The sequence below is a fragment of the Leiobunum rupestre genome, chromosome 2, assembly GCF_980474605.1.
Source record: "Leiobunum rupestre chromosome 2, qqLeiRupe1.1.hap1, whole genome shotgun sequence".
Taxonomy (NCBI): Eukaryota; Metazoa; Arthropoda; class Arachnida; order Opiliones; family Sclerosomatidae; genus Leiobunum; species Leiobunum rupestre.
This window is the reverse complement of record NC_143385.1, coordinates 7,016,421-7,039,019: the sequence shown is the minus strand read 5'-3', so window position 1 is coordinate 7,039,019 and position 22,599 is coordinate 7,016,421. Positions and strand designations below refer to the sequence as shown.

Genomic DNA, 22,599 nt, shown 5'->3' with positions numbered 1-22,599 from the left:
TTTCTATCCCACTTATGTGATTTCTATGATTCCACTACAGTATATAAGCCAGATAATATTTAGCATAATCACATAATGAGTGATTATTTTACGTAAGGCAAGGGTGATATACTGCTGTCTAACAATACACCAAGAACAAAATTAGGTGATTCCGAAAAAGACTGGTGGTAACATGATTTGGTTACTTTCTGCCGTATGGTTAAAGCACGCACGTCTTTTTTCATTTTCAACGCTCGCGAAATGGCGCTAGCTACAATCTACTAATACATCAAGAGCACGCACCAAAAAAAAACTCTTTTATACACGTATTTGTCGACATTATTTTTCAGAATCACCTATTATTGGCCTGTTGCACGCGGCAGTTTAACTTTACGCCCAATTTCAAATCGACCGCACTTTGGTAACTTGGTAATAGCAAAGATACCGTCCGAAACCCAAAATTTGTCGACTGCTAAGAAGTCTGCTCCAGTAATGACGTCTTTCTTCTACCGTCGTCGGAAAGTAATGGCGGTTTTTTCAGCGACTTCAGTTCTTGATTAAGGTTTTATTTTGTGTTTCCGATAAAATATATTTCACTTGCGTATCTTAAAGAAAGTAATTTCTTGGTAAGATTTTACTCACCATTGTCTTTTAAAAACTTTGGGGAGGGATATGCCCCATTTGCACTCCCTCTGGGGCCCTGGAAGACAAAGAATCGAGTAACCCCAGAGGCTACTCGATTCTTTGTCTTTTTATTAATATAAATCATTTATTTTCTGATATCCAAAATACTTCATGCTGGAAAGTTATTCTTAAACAGCTCTATTGGTGTTTCGGAATTGGAGTTTTAATGAAAGAAGTTGGATTTAATGAGTTAAAACCTTTATTACAGTTTGTTTTTTAAATTATTGAAAATGTTAACATTACTCAATTTGACTTCCTATTCGGTTCTCTTTCAGTGGATTTTTTATGTCCATTGAGATTAGTTTAATATCATTTATTGGAAGTATCTTTAAATAATATAAATCACAGTTTTGACTGAGATAAATACTATTTGCCACATGGGTTTTTTCACTTCACAACACTATGTCCAATACGTATGACACTCTTCTTGTTTATCTATCTCTTTGAAGTATAGATAACCTAAACTTTCCTAAAATTATATATTTTTTGAAACTTTGGAAGCTAAACATTTCAAATGTTGTCTTCCATATTTTTTGCTGTGAGACATGTTTTGTTAAAATTAGAGCTATAGCAATGCAACTGTTACTGAAAGACAGTTAACAAAATTTGTGGCAAGGGGGCTTAAGCCTTCTTAATAAACAATGTGTGCAACGTTTTTGAGGAGTACAATGGTTATCTATCCAAATTCCCAGAATGTGATCTTTTTTTTTTGAGAAAATTTTATCTTGAGGTGAAAGCTGTTGCTTTAGAGAATAAATGTAAATAACTCTCTACCCTTCCTTGATCTTGTCCAAAGGTTATATCATTGTAGATCATGCAAGTTTTTATTTAAAGCTTGCTGTAGTTTTGTTTCAAATTGTTTTATTTCAGTTTACAATGTGGACCCCGAGTTCTCAACAGTCATCCAAAGTGCAATATGATGATGAGCTGTGGGACGAAGAAGTGGATTACAAACCAGTTACTACCTACCAACCTACTAGAACATTCCACAATACTAGTAGATCCAATTCAAATGGTTCTAGGGATGATTACAATTCAGCTAAACCTGTACCGAGGTGAATATCTAAAATCAAGTTTAAAAAAGTGCATTGTGAAATTATTATCTGTTGTAATTATAAAATCATAATTTTTAAAATGAATATGATAGTTGGTTGTTAGTTGGTGTTGCAGGGCCTGCTAATCGGTACCTTTATCCCAACATGTAATCAAGCATCACATTAGAGTGCAATAGATTTTATTTCACTGGAATACATAAAAGCCAAGTGCTTATTAGGCCAGTATCATTTACTAAAACTGTACAAGGCAATTGACATTAAAAATTTGATTAGGTACAAAAACATGTAAAAAAACCTAACCTACAAAGACGGGCTGAAATGCATATTCCAATTTTTTTTAAACATACTAATGGAAAAGTGAGTTTTGACTAATGTAGGGGGGGAATTTAAAAAGCTGAGACATTGTGGTACGTCCGTTCTTTGTGGAATTTCTTCTGCTCCACATTGCACAAAATAATTTCTATTTAGATTACCATCACTTTGGCTTGATATGAGATCCCAGAGTGATAATATTCTAAGAAGATAGGAATCATCTATGCATGCTCCTAAACCCTGTTCATTCCCCTGTACCTCAAATACAGCATTTTTTCTCTCTCAGTCTTTCTTTAGACTGTACCCTTACCAAAAAAAAAGTTGGCTAAAAACCACTTAGGACAACTTGTATTTCAACTTGGTTTTCAGTTTGTATTTGGGACAAATGCCTACTTAAAAATAACTTAAATCCTCTTTATTAATCAACTTATTTCCAACTAAACCAGAATCAACATTTACATTTAACTACTTAAAAGCAACTTAAAAATATTATGTAATTTCCTGACTACTAAAAACCAACTAATTATAAACTTAGCAAAAGCAGTATTTTCCTACCAACTGAATAACAACTTATTACCCCTTTAATAGTAACTTGAAATATGCTGACAACTTGAGCCTACTTAATACCAACTCAATATCAACTAATAATGTGTATACAAACTAAATACAAACTGAAATCCAACTTATTTTTTGGTAAGGGTATGCACAGACCCAGTTTATATCTGTAAGATATAATCCATATTGATCCCCCTGCATCACGACTTGCATTGCATTTTAATTATGTCACTTCCTTTAGCCATATCACTAAAGATGTTTTACTGTGTTAGTGTGAATCTATTCTCTTATACCCTCCTTATTTCCTGAAATAGGGACAGAGGAAGCTGGTCTGGAGACTCAGCTGGAGTGAACAGAACATCTAGGGACTCAAGTGACAGGAGCAGTGCCAATAATTGGAGAGGAGATGATGGTGGCAGGAGAAGTAACAATTCTAAATGGAGGGGAAATGAATCTGGCCAAGAAAATAGTGCTCAGGAAGATATGGAAATCTCAGTGGATTCAAGCGTGGTTGGCAGAATTATTGGCAAGTTATGGTATTAGTTTAAAGCAACTGTCAGCTATATCATTGCCACCTGTATTATGATAAGGCCCTTGCTATTAGAGATGACAATGAATCTAACCGATTCTTCAATAAAAACAGCTTTACTGGAGAGTTTGGTGCCCTCTATTAATGGCAAAGGAAGCTAACATTCAAAATAGCGAAACAATAACATTGTCAGAGAACCATTGTAGAGTATTATAATTAGACTGCTTATACTCTACTTTGTGTACTTTAACAAATTATATATCCTATGTAAAACATATTGTTCAAATTACTATAGTTTAAACTATTGTTAAAATTACAATCGGGCCAACAATGCGAGAGATACCTTTATGTCCCACCTTTTTGGTCACATAGTAGCTTAAATAGGATTGGGGTGTGTTTTACAACATTTTATCTGAATTTGATTTTTTTTTCCAAAAACCTTTTCAGGGAGTGGTGGATCAAAAATAAGAGAGTTACAAGATGAGAGTGGAGCTCGTATTAATGTTATTAAAGATGGGCAACAAGGAAATGAAACCAACATTAAAATAAAAGGCAGTGCAGAAAATTGCAAAAAAGCGAAGGAAATGATCGAAGAAATTGTTAGTTCCTGTAGTAGAAGTAAGTTGACTATGTTTTATTTTTGTAATGATCAGGGAATTTAATTGTGATCCAAATATTTTTGGAGAGATTTTATTTTCAAAATATTTATTTTCTATTTTTGGATAAAGAAGTAATTGGAAAAAGTATTTTTTTTAAACAAAATCACTATGGTTTTCATTTTAAGCCGGAAAGGGTTTAAACTATAATCCCTAAACAAATTTTCTAAAACCTGTTGTGTACTCAACTTTGTAGCTGAATGGCAGATTCAACTAAATCCTAGTATTTTCCTAAGCTCTTATAGATTTTCTGGGCAACGAAAGTGGTTGAGTGCAAAAAAAATTGGAAGGCAAAACTCTGGTACCACATTCATTTCAGCACTGTGCATTTTCCATTTTTTTCGATGTGTGATGAGATAGACAGCTACATGTTTTCTGTAACTGTCCGCAATTATAATTACACTTATACTTTTTTCTAGTCTTTTCCCTATGACTCGATTGAGGCTAATTCACTTGCGTTAATTGCTCTGTCAACTAAATATTGTTAGACCTTCATTTAGTTACTTTAGACCGTCACTGGGTCCTTAATATGCAAACTATAATGAAAATTTAATGTGAACTTGTTTCCTTAGACTCATATCAGCGCAGTAGTGGTTATGGATCAAGTACCAGTCAAATTGAACCGTCCAGTCACACCACTGTCTCTGAAGATGGATTTGTACAAATAGATTGGACTGCTGCTTATGAGGAAAGTGCTAGAATACAAAAGGAGAAATGGGAAAGTAAGTTTCCTCTATTAAATTGCATATGGCATCTATGCAGTACATCCTGTGAAGCTCATGATTGGGTACCGATGTGGCTTAAACAGCGAAACATTGGAAACAAGAAGTTCTATTTTCTTGAGGTTCTTGGAATTTTATACATACCAAGACAAACTTATGGAAAATATTATAGACTTATGGCGCTACACAACCATAATTGGCCGTCCCATTTGTTTGCTACACAAGACAACACGTACTGATTTTTTTATTACATGTGAAATATTTCATTGCCTTTAATGTTGCGTAGTGCCGCCTTTTATCTATAAACATGACATATACCTCATTTCCATTTATTGATTTCCCAGATTTATTGTATTATATTTTGAATCGCTGCAGTTTTGGTTTTGTAAATGGGTGCTCATTAGTTGAATAAGATCAATGAAGAAATGTAAATTTTCTTTATTTTTATGAATTTTATTCGTTTTTGGGGAATAGTGGTCTTGTGCAAGAAACGATTGAATCTGACATTCCACCAACCACTTGAAAAATCATTGACGATAGTCGTATTAGTGATCGCACGGGGTGATATCTGAGTCGGGGAGAAAAAACCATGAAAAACCGGGGTTTTTTGGAATTTTTATTTTTAAGAGTTTTCTAATTACAAAAGTGACGAGAGTAGTCGCTTCAAAGGCCGACTATTTAAAAGTAAAAGTAAAACCATAAGTGTATTTTATTGTTACATAAGTGTGACACTTCCTATTCTTCACATTCAAAAGTTTTACTGAGAGCTACTCACAAGACAGACTGCATTAGTGGCTTCGTCACCGTTTTGCTTCCACTTGCTCCCGCGTCACACAGCCTTTAACAGCGCCTTGGTAGGGGGAGATTTTGTTGTGATGACGTAACTTCGTTACTAGCTCTCAGTACAATATTTCAAAAAGTTACAAACTTATTGAACAATATTATAGACTTATGCTAAAACCAAAAACTAAATCAAAACCATGGCGAACAAGAGGCGAGTGTGACGCGACCTTTGTACCTTCGAACAAGAGAAGTCGCTGAGAGATTAGGCTGCTGGCTTGCCCGGTCATTCTCCGTTTTGGTTGTAGGCTATAGCTAAGCACTCGCTCGGGCGTTTATTCTATTTTTTTATATTTAGAATACCCAACTAAAAAAAACCCGGGGATCCCCGACCCGGGAAGTCAGAGTCCCTGTACGATCACTAAGTCGCATCCCGTTCCATACCTTGTAATAGCAGATTTTGATTTACCAGTCTTATTTCTGGAATTTAGTTTAAAATAGAATAGTAGGATTAAAATAAAACATTTTTATAGTACATTTTTTTATTATTTTTTTAAATATTTTAACGTATGCTTTGCTTGTTTTTTTTCTGTTAATTTACTTACAAATCACTGAAGTTCAATTAGATTGATTAAATATATGGAAATACAATTGCCTATTTTATCATAGAACTACCTCCTATCATCAAGAACTTCTACCATGAAGATGAAGAAGTGGCAAATATGTCGCCCGAAGAAGTCAAGCAATTCAGGTGAATTTAACATGCCTCGAAAGTATATTAGTAGGTCTACTTCCTACCAAGTTTCCAAAGAAATATTACTGAAATTGACGTATTCAGTTTGTAACCCAGAAACTTCATTTAAACTACAGATCAATTCTGAAAAAATATTTCAAGTGATAAGCTAAGGGAACACCTAAGGGATCGAAGGTCTTGGCGTATGTAACATGTGTGTAGATTAGGGTATAGTAAACTACAGTGGCCGCAAATTATTTAATTTTTGAATTTAATTGGTTCTATAGGTTTTGCCGATTTTGGTTGAAGCTATCTAATCTTTTATTGGCTTGCGTCTGGTAGACATTAAAATTATCGAATAAGTAGATTAGTCCATTAAGAAAAGGGATTAAAAAGTTAAACCGTAAACAAATTTGAAGAAATTTAAATACTTACAAATAGCTCGTACCATCCCTTACCAAAAATTAAGTGGTCTAGGAACTTGGTTTTAAGTTTGTATTTGGGACAAATACCAACTAAAACCATACATAAAAACAACTTATTACCAACTAAAACCATACTGCCAACTTAATATCCACTTATTACCCCTTTAACTAGTTAATTGAAAAATGCTGACAACTTAAAACCAACTTAATACCAACTAAAATGTGTATACCAACTAAATACCGACTAAAAGCCAACTTATTTTTTGGTATGTGGCAATAGGTCTTAGAGCAAACAAAAAGACGCGAAACTCGGGCCAAATAAATCTTCGAGTGAAAACTAAACTAAATTAAATAAAATAGCCAGAAATTCCAATGGTAGACCAGTTTCGTCCTATGTGGGACTTGTCAGTACCGCAAAACTACTCTCAATCTTTTTAATAGAGCTTAGAGGTCGGTTGATTGGTCATCCTATAAGCAGACACTCACTTCCTATCATAAGGCCCCCTTACCAAAAAATAAGTTGGATTTCAGTTTGTATTTAGTTTGTATACACATTAATAGTTGATATTGAGTTGGTATTAAGTAGGCTCAAGTTGTCAGCATATTTCAAGTTACTATTAAAGGGTTAATAAGTTGTTATTCAGTTGGTAGGAAAATACTGCTTTTGCTAAGTTTATAATTAGTTGGTTTTTAGTAGTCAGGAAATTACATAATATTTTTAAGTTGGTTTTTAGATGTTTCCCTAGTAGGATTTAAGTTGCTTTTAAGTAGTTAAATGTAAATGTTGATTCTGGTTTAGTTGGAAATAAGTTGATTAATAAAGAGGATTTAAGTTATTTTTAAGTAAGCATTTGTCCCAAATACAAACTGAAAACCAAGTTGAAATACAAGTTGTCCTAAGTGGTTTTTAGCCAACCTATTTTTTGGTAAGGGCCATCCGAGAAGCCAAACAGGCTTCCTGGAGGGATTTCTGTGAGAGTATCTCTGATATACCCACTACAGCCAAACTAATGCATAGGCTGGAAACGAGCGATCTTTCCAACATCATAGCGAAGCAAATCTTGTGCTTTGTTTCAGAGACTATGCTTTTCCATGTTTAAAAGGCAGGGGCTGCACAATGAACCTTTGCTCAAAGTGCTAGGTTGGGTCTAACCCAACCAGCCCAACTATCACTAATTATAACCTTGGGGGAAATCTGGCTTGCGACTAATACACTAAAAAGAGAAACTTAGCCTAAACATTAAAAAACTCGAAACGTGTTGCGTATCAATGGAAAGCCAAATGGGGGGATCGTGGTGGAGAATAGGGTATTTAAGTTAAAAGGAACCACCTATGGATTGCATTGCAAAGGATAATAAAATTTGCGAATAAGTAGATTAGTCCATTAGGAAAAGGGATAAAAAAGCTTAACCCTAAACAAATTGAAGAAATTTAAATACTTACAAATAGCTTGTATTTTTTTTGCTGCAAATGAAGATTTAATTTTTTAATTTATTTGGTAAGGTTAAGTTAGGTTTTGCCGATTTTGGTTGAAGCTTTCTAAATTTTTATTGGCTTGTGTCTGGATGGAATTTACCCCGGATCATGTTCTCACATAGGTATTTATTTTAGCTGCGTGAATTATGTACAATACATCATGATTGTCACTGCCCAAGAACTTCCCATTGCGAATAACTTCCAGGTAAAGCCAGATAAATTTCTGATGCGAACTTCCTAACGCACTAGCGGCCACAGTTTCCAGTCACCAAAGTAATAGTTAGTCTCCTGTCCAAAACTAGATGCAGAAAGCCAAAAAGGGCAGCAAAAATCCCTCTTGTGTTTTGTTCCCACTGTCCCTATCTGAACTGTCCTTAATGGGGTCACTGGATCCCCAGGTGCGATCCATACTCGACATTCTAAAACCTTTCTGGGAGGGCTGTGCGAGGGTGGGTTCCGGGCAGTCCATGGTGTCGCCTTTTGTTGGGCCGTGATGAGGGTGTTTGTTTGCTATATGTGAGGCAGTCACTATAGCTGTCTCACTGGCCGAATGTGGTTTCGCAAAGTGCACTTTTGTCCCGGCCTGGTTAGTTTCGTAGGTCGCTGTAGTGCTTAGGCGGAGCAGCGGGGTACAAATACATAGTATTAGTATTATTTGTTTTGGTCCTCACGACTCCCTACTCCAATGTAAGATTAGGCCTATATTCACCAGCCGCTTCCACGCCTCTAGTCTCCTCAGTCCTGTAGGTCAGAGACTGGAGACTATGTTAGTGGCCAAAGCAGATTGATAAATTTAAACGCCTTTTATAGTTCAAACTTAACAAAATGTTGATGAATTTGGGAATTGTAACATAAAATGGTCTATTTGAGCAATTGTAAAATTACTGAAAGTAGCTAACTTGAAACTTTGAACCTAAATGTGTTTAATGTGATATTTAGAATTCTCTACCTAATTTGGTCTGGCAAGTATGAGAATATATTTGGAGTAGAAATTTTTAAAAGAGATTTGACTGCATCTTTGCAATGTTCATTCAATTTCTGCTCACATGGACAGGACCATTAATAGGAAGCACTATTACCTTATAATCGGCATATATAGTAGACCTTAATGTGACTTAAGACTTAAAATTACTTCATAATGCAAGCATAAAAAGTTAGTTTTTATTGTCAACTATTAATTTTTACGTCTTTCCACTAGCAGTGCTGGCAATCTACTGTTACCTTTAAAATGTTTGTATTAGTTAATTCTTTGCCTGCCCACTTTTTCTAAAAGCTATGTAAAGTTCACCTTTATTCTTAGCTAATTCGAATGTGATTGAGCTAAATAAATCTTATTATCTAGCCTGTCGCTTTGTAGTGGGTGGGCAAAAGGCCGGGCTGGAAAATATTTACTTCTCAATTTCAAAAAATATGACTCCGTTAAATCAAGATGTTACCTTCTCAGTGTGAATGGCATTGTGAAGATTGAATTGCTACCCAGAGCCAGATTTTCCATTGTACTAACGAGGAGACTACCCGAGGTGATAATCACCGATTTTGTTGAAACTAAGTGGGTATGTAGACCTTATGGTAACATGAAATTTCACCAAGGGAAAAATTGTAATGGGCATTAGTTTTGCCATGGCAACCGAAAATGTTTTTGAAAACACAGTATGTATATTTTCTCATTGAAAATATCATGGGAATCTGAGCACTTCTAAAAAAAAAAAAATTAAAATTTCAAAACAAAAAAATAGATCAAAATTGACAAATGAATTTTATGATATTTTGATGAGTTTTGGTCAATTTGATCAAAATATGTAAAAATTGATCAATTGTTATTTTCAATGAGAAAATATACGTACTGGGTTGTCAAAAACATTTTCGGTTGCCATGGCAAAACTAATGCCCATAGAAATCTCATAGGTAACTAGAATTTTTGCATTTTTTCCCTTGGTGAAATTTCATGTTACCATAAGGTCTACATACCCACCTACTGTTTGGCCCAGTATAACCATGGGAATGGAAGGGGAAAAAGTAAAAGAATAGCAAACAAAAATTAAGTATAAAATTATATGGGGTTTAGATACTTTTTTTAGTGCAGCTAGTTAATCCATGCTTCAGTTATCCTAAAATGTTATTTATTTCTTTGCAGGCTTGACAACATGAGTATTTGTGTCACAAAGATTGATGAAAATGATGAAAGACCCATTCCAAATCCAGTTACAAATTTCCATCAGGCTTTTTCTCATTTTTGTAAGAACCCTGTTAGTTTTTCTTCTTGGGATTTCATATTTATATCTGAGGCGTCACTATACTTTATGGGAGTTCTAATAATCATAATTAAATTATTTAATCATTTAAACCTTCATTAAATAATTTTATTCACAAATAAATCATTTCAATCACCATTAAATCATTTTATTCACAAATAAATCATTTCAATCACCATTAAATCATTTTATTCACCATAAAATCATTTTAATCACCAATAAATCATTTTAATCACCAATAAATCATTTTAATCACCAATAAATCATTTTAATCACCAATAAATCATTTTAATCACCAATAAATCATTTTAATCACTATTAAATCATTTTATTCACCAATAAATCATTTTATTCACCATTAAATCGTTTTAATCACCATTAAATCGTTTTAATCACCATTAAATCGTTTTAATCACCATTAAATTGTTTTAATCACCAATAAATTGTTTTAATCACCAATAAATCGTTTTAATCCTATTAAATCGTTTGAATCAAGATTTTATCGTTTGAATCAAGATTGGATCGTTTCAATCCTAATTGGATCGTTTCAATCCTAATTGGATCGTTTCAATCCTAATTGGATCGTTTCAATCCTAATTGGATCGTTTCAATCCTAATTGGATCGTTTCAATCCTAATTGGATCGTTTCAATCCTAATTGGATCGTTTCAATCCCGATTGGTTCGTTTCAATCCAGATTGATTCGTTTACGTTTGGATTTGAGTATTTACGTTTGGATCTGATTGTTTAATTTTTTTTTATCGTTTACGTTTGGATTTGATCGTTTACGTTTGGTATTGAATTATATCATAATATTTTGATTTTCAAAAGTCAGTGAAGGCATAAATTGAATTAGTTGTGTTTGTAATATCAGAAAGACCATGATTAAGATAAAAATATTACTACTATAAAATGTTTAAAATATTTGTTGCATGAAAATGCAATAGAAATGAAACTTATGAAGGCCTGAAAGTATTCTTTCATTTTATTTTTTTTATGTAATTCTACCGCAAAGTGTTTTATTTTCTGCTGAAGCATTGAGGTACACAGGGGCTGGCTAGTTCTTTTTAATCCTTCAGCTTTTTTTAACTTTGGTACGATTTACTCTAAATTATTCCCAATTACTTGTACATTTTTTTACTACGAAACTAATTGAAATGTCTTCTTGCCCAAAATATTTATATAAGTAATCAAAACTAAAACTAAACATTTTAAAACGATACTGAGGTTCTATAGTTGTTGTTGTTAAACATTTGTGTTAGAGTTACGTTGACATTTTAAACTGCATTGCTTATGTTTCACTCAGTTACTTATGAGCTTGTTTGTTGACATACGTAGTACACGTTTTGGCCACGTGATGGCGCAACCAGTTAGGTGGTGGGCATACAACTAATAGAAAAAGCATCTAAACTTGTTTTAGTAAACAACAGTATGTACAATAAAAATACAGTTAAAAATAATACAAGCGAAAAAATAGTTGAAAAGTAATTGATCTATGATTTATATTAGTTCACTCTATCTTATCATGCCAGCTCAGCCTGTCCACTCTCATTAATCAGAGAGGTGTTTCTGCCCCTAATTATAATGTATAGGTTAATTTCTATTAGTTTTCTCTATGTAACAGAAGATCAGTACTTTAAAATTTTTATTGTATCTCAATATAAATTTAATATCTGCTAAACCTTCAGGCAAGAAATGTTAGGTATACAATATAGGAAATATTGAACTTTTGTGGATATATCATGTCAGTTGAGGGCCATAAAATTCTGTAGATGATATTTTTTACACAATTAGAACATCAATTCATGAGAAATTGTTCCTAGGGCTCAAAACAAGTCCCTAGAATGACACAAAATCCGAATCAATAAATAAATGGAAAAGCACCATGGTGGTTTAGAAAAATTTCATTTTAAAGAATGGTCAAAGGAAATTGACAAGAAGTAATATTTCCGAGAGCCAGGAAAGGTATTGTTTTAATAGTGCTTGTGGAAAAAATGGAAACTTTTTACCTGTAAACAGAACGTCGTGTTTTTGCCAAGCCGTAATATGTCAAAAAAGCTACCTGGTTAAAAAAGAAAGCCATGAGGAACGCTTTTTGCTATCGTAAAGCTAAAAATTTCAATTATTTTGACAAGCACTATATAAACAGTGACCTCCAAGTCCTGGTTCTCAGAAATATTGCTTGGCGATGTCCTTGGAGGATGATTTATTGAAGTGTCTATTAAAGATTATATTTGGTTTTACTATGTTGAGACAATTTTAAACGTTTATCCCAGTCAAAGAGTAAGCTCCTCCCTAATAAAATCAAAACAACCTGATATCTTATTGTTAATTCCCTCACACTTGTTTAGCTCGTTGCAATTGAAGCGCTCCTTGATGCTATTTTTCCTCCCCCCTCTTGGCCCTTGCCACCACAGTATCAGTTTGATAAATTGTAGGCTCAATATTGAACAGGAAATATTTTGTGCTTTTTCATTTCCCTCTATGTTTATTGAATTTAGGGTGGAGCATGTCGTTTTGGGTCATCCACGAATGGGAGTAGAGGGCCGAGGTGGAGTGTATTATTCTTATTTTTCGAATATCATTGCACAGATAATTTTAAAATCATTTTGTTGTAGAAACTCTTGATTCTTAACCTTGAGGAGTTTTTTGATATTTTAATTTATTTTAATCTATTTTAATATTGTAGCTGAAATACTGCAAGAGATAAAAAAGCAAGGTTTCACTACACCTTCCCCTATACAAGTACAGTATTATTTTCTTAGTTCCGAAGTTTTACGTAATGGGATTTTAATTATGTACTTTACGAAATTTCAGGCTCAGTCATGGCCAATTCTATTGCAAGGATATGACTTAATTGGAGTTGCACAGGTATGTCTCATTGACTTAATGTTAAGCTTGGGACTGAGTGTGTGAATGTTAAATTATATTGTACTTAAGTTGTATACTTAAATTGAGTAATTGTTAAATTTAAGGCACAGTTCAATCAGTCTTTAAGTTGGCGCTAACACTGCTGAAACTAGTTGACAATTTTCTTTTAACTTTGAATTAATTTTTCTTACACAAAAATTTGATCACTTTTTACTTAATTGCAAAACAAAAGGCATAAGGTTAAAACTATTAATTTAGGGATAAAAAAATTAGCATTAAGTTATCTAATTTTATTTCTAAACAGTTCTCTATTTACTTTATTGACTTGTTTTTTTTTTTCAGACTGGAACTGGAAAAACTTTAGCATTTCTACTTCCAGCATTAATTCACATTGACAGCCAACTAATGTAATTTATTTGAATTGTATTTTAAGTAGAAGTAAATAGGGGAAGTGTCACTTTTTTCTGTTTCAATTTCACAATGGTAGCATTTAGTGTAAGAGAACGTCAGACCAAGAAATACACACTAGGAAGGAATTCTATTCCCCCATTCAACTGCTTAGGTTGTTCTTTATTTGGTTAGAGGATTTTTACTACTACCCTGCATAATATTAAATGAAAACCTCACAAAGTGATTGCGAAAATGTATTTATATCTATGAAGGGAGAATGACTATGTCAACATGATTTTTAGCTCTCAATCCCTTTCATGCCCAAAGTCATTTCCTTCTCGTTGGTTCCCTAAAACTGCAGTTTTCCAATTTGATTAATAAATACATTCTTGGTCATTGAAAACATTTAATTAAATATTGGTTTGGTCAATTGATTGCATAGTTGTTTTTAACTCTCTTTAACCAGTGTCACTAGGTCAAGCGGCGCAGTGGTTAGCACTTTCAACTTGCAGATAGAGCAGCCAGGTTGAATCCCAGTTTGTGGCACTGAGTTAAAACTCAAAACCACTCCTATGTTGAGTTCGCAATTTCTCTCCTCACTGGTTAAGAGGTTTTCCCCCGAGCTCTTTGGTTTCTATTTCCTTAAAAACTTGGGCAAAATTAAACTACAGCGGCCTCGTGTAATTTTGCTTTTTTTTTGGGCGGAGAATGTAGCACTTGACGCGTAGATTACGAAACTAATTTTTTTGGGCCGCAAATGATAATTTTTTTAATTAACTTAATTTTAAAAAGTAGTAATTTTAGAATATTACCGTTTTTTTGTTTTTTTTTTGGCGGAGAATGTCGCGCTTGACGCGTAGATAACTAAGTTATTTTTTTGGGCCGCAAATTAAAAAAAGTGATGGGCCATCTGTAACGCGACCTAGAGGACAGTACCAAGCCTTACGCATCAAGTATATACTTTTAATATCAACCAGAAAAAAGTGTTTGTGGCCCAAAAATACAAAACACCTAGAAAATGAACAAAAACTGTAATTGATTTTATAAAGTATGGGAATATCACGTGGAAATTATTAGGACACCGAAACTGTGGTGTCGGTGAACACACGACTGAAATAAGTACAACGAAACATGTGAAAATGCCCAAAAATGAGAAATTTTTAAAATTACATTAAAAATTGAAATAATCATTTGCGGCCAAAATAAAAAATACCCTCGGCATCTACGTGACAAGGTCTATCAGGCGCAACCAAAATTAATATAAAATTCAATGAAAATGATAAATTTTTAAAATTACATTAAAAATTAAATAATCGTTTGCGGCCAAAATAAAAAATACCCTCGGCATCTACGTGACAAGGTCTATCAGGCGCAACCAAAATTAATATAAAATTCAATGAGGCCGCTGTAGTTCACTTCACCCAAAACTTGTTGAGGTTAATGGTAATAGTGATTGTAGGGAACTTTTGGCTCCTGTGGCATAATGGTATTAAAGGGAATATATAATCTTTATGGAAAACCCCTTCAATTTTTCTTATTTCCCTGTACAGTGGCGCCAAACATTTCTAAAGCCAAAGGCAAGAGCGGCCAGAGGTGGATATGTAGGTGTTCTACACCAAATACCTTTTAAGGCCTGACCACCACCCTCCTTTGCAGTATAACTTGGCTACCTTAATTAATGGCATTAAAAGTCACTAGATTTTTTGGGTATTATTATAATTATTATTATAATTTCTGTTCTATCGATTTTTAGAAAAGGCATAGCAGTTGTTTGAAAATAGATCATTATAGCAAACTTTTCCTTAAGGAAAACAGCTTGTCTTTGATTTATCTTAGATCTCTTAACTGTTTTGTTATTATTTTATTTATGGGTAATTCATATGATGTTTAAGTAAGTTTTTGTGATTCATATGTGTATTTTTTTCTAATATTTAGGCCAAGGAATGAGAGAGTGGGTCCTAGCTGTTTAATTATGGCACCAACTAGGGAGCTTGCTCAACAGATTGAAAGAGAAACCAAGAAATACGAATATAGAAACATAAAGTGGTAAGAATCCTTTCTTTTATAAGATGTTTTTCTTACACAAAAGATGTTCATTATCTTTTACACTTTGCCAATCAATGAAGAAATAGATAATTTTTACAAAATGTACATAAATGAATAGATTTTATACTTTATTTTGCAGTAAAGCAATCTACAAAGTTCTTAACATTAGAAATTTGAAAAAATTAAGTCTTTAAGGTGAGTGGTCGAGTAGTAATCTTGCCTCATTGCTTGTGGTACTGCGTGGAAATCATAAACCACGTCTTGCTTTGAGTTTGTTATTTAGTTAAAGGGATTTTCCCCAATTTGTAGTTTCCATTTTTCATGAAAATCTGCTGAAAAATCAAGTAATAATAAGTGTAACCCATCCACTTAGAGCAATGGCATTACAAGGTCTAGCTTGTATTTTTTAAGTATAGATAATTGTAGGTAGTTCATATCAATAGCATTTTATGAATATCAATGGTCTTAAATATCATTAGTAAGCTGCTATGATGTTAAAATTTCTCATTGACAATTTTTGTTTAACTCATATCATTTAAAAAAATATAGGCTATTTTCAGAAACATGTTGATTTTTCAAATTATCAGTGTTATCAGAAGTAAATAAACCGAAGTTATCAAAATAGCGCTCAGAATCCTTATGAAAATGATGAGAAAATCGAGTAAAATAAAAGCTAATTTCCATCCCCATCTTTTGACGCGATAAATTGCACGTGGGAATTGTGTATTAAAAATGGTTTCTTAAAAACGCAAAATTTCGAATTAGAGGTCAAAATGTAACTTAATAAGGAAAACTCCTCCAACATGGGGAGTATAGCAGTCTGATAACTTCGGTTCAGGTACATAACGCAAATTTTTTCTAATAGGTTGTCCTTCTTGTCCGTAAGAATGTAATTTGTCTCTTATGAGAAAAGTATCCATTTTGTCTGTAAAAATTAAGCTTGTTCTTTTGTAAGCTTGAGGCAGTTTTCAAGGAATGGGAATTTTCTGTTTACACCTCATCATTGCCCAAAATTTACCAAGGGTAATGCTTCCTTAATGATAAAATTTACCATGTGTACAACTTCCCAAATAGCCAAATATAAAAGTTACCCATGGATATTTGCTTATAAACTACATTTATTTAATTTTTATTCAGGGAAGTATATATAAGGGGATCTATTAGAGAAAAGTATCTGTGTTATTTTTATGTAAATGTATAATTTTAATTTTTTCTTAATAAATTCATATCCTTTTTCATAGTGTCTGTATATATGGAGGTGGAAGCAGGCGTGATCAAATTAATATAGCGACCAAAGGAGTGGAAATAGTTATAGCAACACCTGGAAGACTCAATGATCTAGTCATGAATAATATCATTAATGTTACCAGTGTGACCTATCTCGTATTAGATGAAGCTGATAGGATGTTGGACATGGGTTTCGAGCCCCAAATTAAAAAGATTTTGCTTGACATCAGACCAGACAGGCAGACTGTGATGACGAGTGCTACTTGGCCTGAAGGTGTTAGGAGGCTGGCCAGTAAATACATGACCCAGCCAATGCAAGTTTTTATTGGAAGCTTAGATCTAACCGTAAGTTAAAAATCCTCCAAATTAATATTTAAATTAACTAGCCACATTTAGTACAGCCCTTTTCAAATCACCCCTAATTTAACCTCATCATCATTACAACTATACTAGCTTGCAAAACCTTTCATTTTAAATTAAATGAAATTTACTTCAATGTCATTATTTTTTTGATTAGGTCTAATTAATTTTTTAGCCTACATAGTATCTCGTAACAGCAAACACTAAAAACTCAGAAGCTGTTGGATTTTTGTCTGATTTATCGTCTGCAGTAAAATTGCAGCAGCTTATGAACTTCTCATGTTGCCTGCTATGTGGCTCTATGTAAACTGAAAAGGCTAATTATTCTATTCATCTATATAGGTTTACTTTCCTTAAATGAAACTTAAAATAAAATAAATATACGCTCACTCAAAAGTTTATACAATTATTAGGCAAAACGAAATTGACTTTGCTTATGACAAATTCTCCCTGCGTTAGAAAAGCGTGAAGTACAAGGGGACAACCTTATGGAATAGCATTCCCAATAGTGTAAAAACAATAGAAAGTGAAAACGGTTTTTAAATCTACCATTGAACCCCATAGTCTTTTAATTTATTTTTACATATGTATTAAGTATTGATTAATAATTCGGACCCTATTGAAAACCAGTGTAAAACTGAAAAGGTGCTCCAATAAAAAGCTATTATTATAAGAAATTAGTGTTCAACTTTGTTTCTGATATTTTTTAGGCAACTCACACTGTGACGCAGCAATTGGTTTTTATGGCTGAAGAAGATAAACGGCCTAGTATCTTTCAATTTATTAATGAAATGGGACCTTATGATAAGGTCATAATATTCTGTGGAAAAAAAGTTGTGTAAGTTTTATATTGGCAGTTTTGCACTCTTAATTCATGCATCAGAAGGTACTTAATTAGTTTACTTTTGTTATTAGTGCAGATGATGTATCAAGTGACTTAGCCTTAAATGGAATTGAGTGTCAGTCATTACATGGTGACAGGTACTTGTTTTTTAGCCATTCTTGTGATATTAATATTTATGTACTAAATTTCATCTGATAGAGACCAACATGATCGTGAGCAGGCATTAGAGGATCTCAAATCTGGAGCTGTTAGAATATTAGTTGCCACTGATGTTGCTTCTAGAGGATTAGATATAAAAGACATAACGTAAGTTATAACTTGTTTGTTTCTTTAAGACAATTTTATATGGAATTTGGGGTGAAGTGAACTACAGCGGCCTCATTGAATTTTATATTAATTTTGGTTGCGCCTGATAGACCTTGTCACGTAGATGCCGAGGGTATTTTTTATTTTGGCCGCAAACAATTATTTAATTTTTTTAATTTTAAAAATTTATCATTTTCATTGAATTTTATATTAATTTTGGTTGCGCCTGATAGACCTTGTCACGTAGATGCCGAGGGTATTTTTTATTTTGGCCGCAAATGATTATTTATTTTTTTAATGTAATTTTTAAAATTTCACATTTTTGGGCATTTTCACGTGTTTCATTGTACTTATTTCCGTCGTGTGTTCGCCGACACCACAGTTTCGGTGTCCTAATAATTTCCACGTGATATTCCCCATATTCCCGTACTTTATAAAATCAATTACAGTTTTTGTTCATTTTCTAGGTTTTGTATTTTTGGGCCACAAAGTGATATTCCCGTACTTTATAAAATCAATTACAGGTTTTGTTCATTTTCTAGGTGTTTTGTATTTTTGGGCCACAAACACTTATTTCAGGTTGATATTAAAAGTATATACTTGATGCGTTAGGCTTGGTACTGTCCTCTAGGTCGCGTTATAGATGGCCCATCGCTTTTTTTAGTATGGGGTTGGGGAGGCGCTGTGCGCCCCCAGCGCTTGAGCGAAGCGAGTGCGCGGCGCTGTCAGGCGCCAATACGCGGTATCTCAAAGTGCGTCAGGCGCCAATACGGGGAGTTACTATTTAAGTTGGTATGATTCCACTAATTACGATGCCACTAGGTACGATTACAGAAGGGCCACCGTCAATGCTCTCGGAATGGGGCTGAGGCGCGTCTGAAAAGTTGTGTCGACGGATACACGACGAAACTATTTTTTTAAAAAAACGTTACTTATCCCCTAAAATGACTATTTTTTTTAAAATTAAGTTAATGAAAAAATTATCATTTGCGGCCAAAAAAAAACAACTACGTAATCTACGCGTCAAGTGCTACATTCTCCACCAAAAAAATACAAACCAACTAATTCCCTAAAATGACTACTTTTTAAAACTAAGTTAATTAAAAAAATTATCATTTGCGGCCCTAAAAAAATAGTTTCGTAATCTACGCGTCAAGTGCTACATTCTCCGTCCAAAAAAAAAGCAAAATTACATGAGGCCGCTGTAGTTCAATTTTGCCGGAATTTGTAAAGTTTAAAATTGTTAGAAATCTTTGAATTGTAAATTTGGTAATTAAATTAAAGCATTATTTAAAGGCATGTGCTAAATATGGATTTTCCGAGAAATATTGAAGAGTATGTTCATCGTGTTGGACGAACTGGCCGTGCTGGGTAATATATTTTGTTCCATTTGGGGCATTATTTAACTTGTCCTAGACAACAGAATTATTTGTAGTTGATAAACTGTTCTGTATCTTGAATTTTTTGGTATCGAGATGGGAGGTTAATTGAATTGTTTTACAAGATTTACAAATTATTTTTTGCTTGGTTTTATCCTTATTGGTTTAATAATGAATTTCAGAAACGAATCGAATTCGAATGTAATAATAAATCCCAATTCGATTCGGTTAGTTGAAAATTCTTATATTCGTTTGAATTCAATGAATCAGTTTAATTTAAAGAAATAATATGATAATTCATTTTCAAAGAAAAGTTTGGAAATTTAACCTAAATCTTTGGCCTCTTTGCTTTAGGAATCAGAATTAATTGGAAATATGTTGTAAAATAGTTAGAAAAAGTAAAAGTTAGACATTGAAACAAATTTTATTTTATTTGTCTCTTTTCTTTCAAAAATGAAATTTGAAAACCAAACCGTATGCCTAATTCATTTTTAAGTTTACAGAGATAATAATAAAATAAATCAATCCGAAATTACTCTCTATTCTTGAAAGTATTGAATTGTAGTGGCTGCGTGCCAAATCTTTGAGTAAGAACACTAAGCAGAGATTCCCTCCCATATACTATGTTTTTTGACGATGAAAGCATTTCCTCTTTTGCGACTAAATCTAAATAACTCCTGCGAGTCAGGTCTGGGCGCAGCCATTGTTATATTTAAATTTCAGTAATTTCTTGTTAAAATTATTTAAGCTTTAGAATTAAATTCAATTAATCTGCCTTACACTTAACACGTCACTCTCGCAAACTAAACTAAATGTAACCAGTTGCTGAATTGCCTGACGCTATGCTATAGAAAGAAAAGTTTGAAGTTTTACTACCATTTCCAAACTGTTATTCGATTTTTATTGGTTTTCAAACTATTATTTGTAAAGATTAGAGGTATTCGGAATAATAGATGAAGTATTTGGATAATCGTTTTTCACAAAATTTCAAATTTGAAACAAACTAATACTATTTGGAAATTCGATTATTCACCCACCCTATTTAATTTTGACATGCTAAATTTATGAGGTTGAAATGTTATCTTAACTAGACCTCAATCTGTATTTGTTTAAAGTAAACAATTCTTATATGAAACCGTGGAAAATATTTTAACAAACGTCAAAGGCAAAAAAACCTTACAAAAGTTTTTCCTTGTTGGTATTTTTTTTGTATTAGAGCAAGTGGAAAAGCGATTTCATTTATTACTAGAGAAGATTGGAGACAAGCGCAGGATCTTATTGATATCATGGAAGAAGCAGAACAGGTAAAGTGTGATTTTTGAAATAAAATTTAGAACCAAACAGACAATTGTACTATTTTAAAAGATATTAATATAAATATCAACCTTTCTTGTTTTCTGGTGCATTAGAAAAAACATTATTATAGCAAAGTGTGTATTATCAGTAGTGTAATTTGTTAGGTATACTTTCTTTAGTATAAAGGTGTTTAGTTTGATTTACAGCAGGGTGGATAATTGACCAAAAATGGTTAAGTTTTGGTCACATTGATGTACATTTTTTCTAGACTATTTGATCTTATTTGCATTTAGTTTATGCAATTATTTTATTTCTATTGATATTAGGAAATTCCTCGAGAACTTTATGATATGGCAGAAAGGTTTGAGGCGTATAAACAAAGGAAAAAAGCAGAAGAAGACTCGTTACGACCACGTGGTGGAAGAGGTGGCCGTGGTGGTAGAGGTAGTTTTGGTCGCGGTGGTAGAAGAGACAAAAATCTAGGTTCGGAGTTTTTTTAATGCATTGCATTTTCGTATTTTGTAACAGTATTACATTTTTGTACACTAAATAAAGAATTTAGTTTGGTTTATTTTCTCAGTTTTAAACTTCAATTATGGGGGTTTACATAATTTATAAGTATGCTAATTGCTATGAAGGTATTACAAATAAGTAAAGCAAAAAATTTTTTCATGGCACAACTCTGGCATTAGTTTCAAAATCTAATTTCTATCAGAGAAAAGTGCTGCTGTCATGTTGCAATGCAGATTATAAATAAGATTTATTATTACATGCTTTTTGGAAATTAAATCAATTTATGACGAGATGTTTTCAATTTAAAAAAATTAATCTCCACATTTATTAATACCAAATATTAGATAGCTGCAGAGGAACAGATTTCATATACCACTGATAGTATTACAGTCCGTGCTTGTACTAATTTTGTCATTTTCCGAAATACCAAGTTAAGAAAGCCTCCAATTCCATTCAGCCCTTTTCAAAGACCATTACAATTTCAGCGGAAACAAAAAGAAATCCAGTTTTTGTATCTGATATAGTTTTCTTGTCTGAAATGAATTACATTTCCGTTCGATTCCATTTTTTACTAATAATTTTGCTCCGTTTCCAATCCTTAATGTACGTGAAATTTAAAATTGAATTACTTGTAACAAGTATGCTAAATTAGTCATAGGGGACTTGGACTATAAACTTATGAAGTATAGCGCAAAATTTTGTCTTTCACCTAAGTGGTCTACTCCTTTGCCCTGCTTTATAACCTATGGTTCTGTGAGCCTGGTTTAGAATGGACCTTTCAATTTACATTTTTCCATATGCCCTCAAAATGGGTAAACGTGTTTTCCTTAGATAATAAAGAAATATTATTTTTCTGCACTGAGGAAGTTAAAGGGAAGGCCTTGAACACCTTAGTGTTCTTAAAGTATAGTTCAGTGTAGCATTGACTGTATTTTAAGCTTGTCTTATAACTGGTAAGCTGCATTAAATATGTGAAGTTTATATAGTTCAAAAGATACTGTTAAAATATTGCTGCAACATTTTCAATGCGTTTCCTAAATTAGAAATTTGGTGTGTATGCAATAGCCCTCTTGGAAATTCTTTTAACAATTTCCAAAACGTAATTAGTTCCTGATTTCATACTATTGGGATCCAAGCCTGATATAATATCAGTTGGTAGCCTATTGGTTTGGAGTCATAATTCTTATTAGACAAGTCCAATTTAAATCCA

The 22,599-nt window shown here is 33.0% G+C and overlaps 1 protein-coding gene across 2 annotated transcripts; it reads left to right on the top strand.

Moving 5' to 3' along the window:
- Positions 1-426: 426 nt before the first annotated feature.
- On the top strand, positions 427-21,447 carry LOC149955621 (putative ATP-dependent RNA helicase DDX43). Of its 2 annotated transcripts, none has more exons than XM_090165340.1 (18): positions 427-605; positions 1,534-1,718; positions 2,900-3,111; positions 3,562-3,732; positions 4,343-4,492; positions 5,942-6,023; positions 10,041-10,141; positions 12,847-12,902; positions 12,975-13,028; positions 13,371-13,435; positions 15,354-15,464; positions 16,706-17,036; positions 17,762-17,889; positions 17,967-18,032; positions 18,094-18,201; positions 19,498-19,572; positions 20,797-20,884; positions 21,203-21,447. In XM_090165340.1, exons 2-18 carry the CDS (start codon positions 1,540-1,542, stop codon positions 21,374-21,376), a joined length of 2,151 nt encoding a protein of 716 aa, XP_090021466.1. In that variant the 5' UTR covers positions 427-605; positions 1,534-1,539; the 3' UTR covers positions 21,377-21,447. The 2 variants fall into 2 exon arrangements, with proteins under 2 accessions (XP_090021466.1, XP_090021465.1); XM_090165339.1 differs by having other exon boundaries at positions 2,900-3,115; positions 3,566-3,732.
- The last annotated feature ends 1,152 nt before the right edge of the window (positions 21,448-22,599 follow it).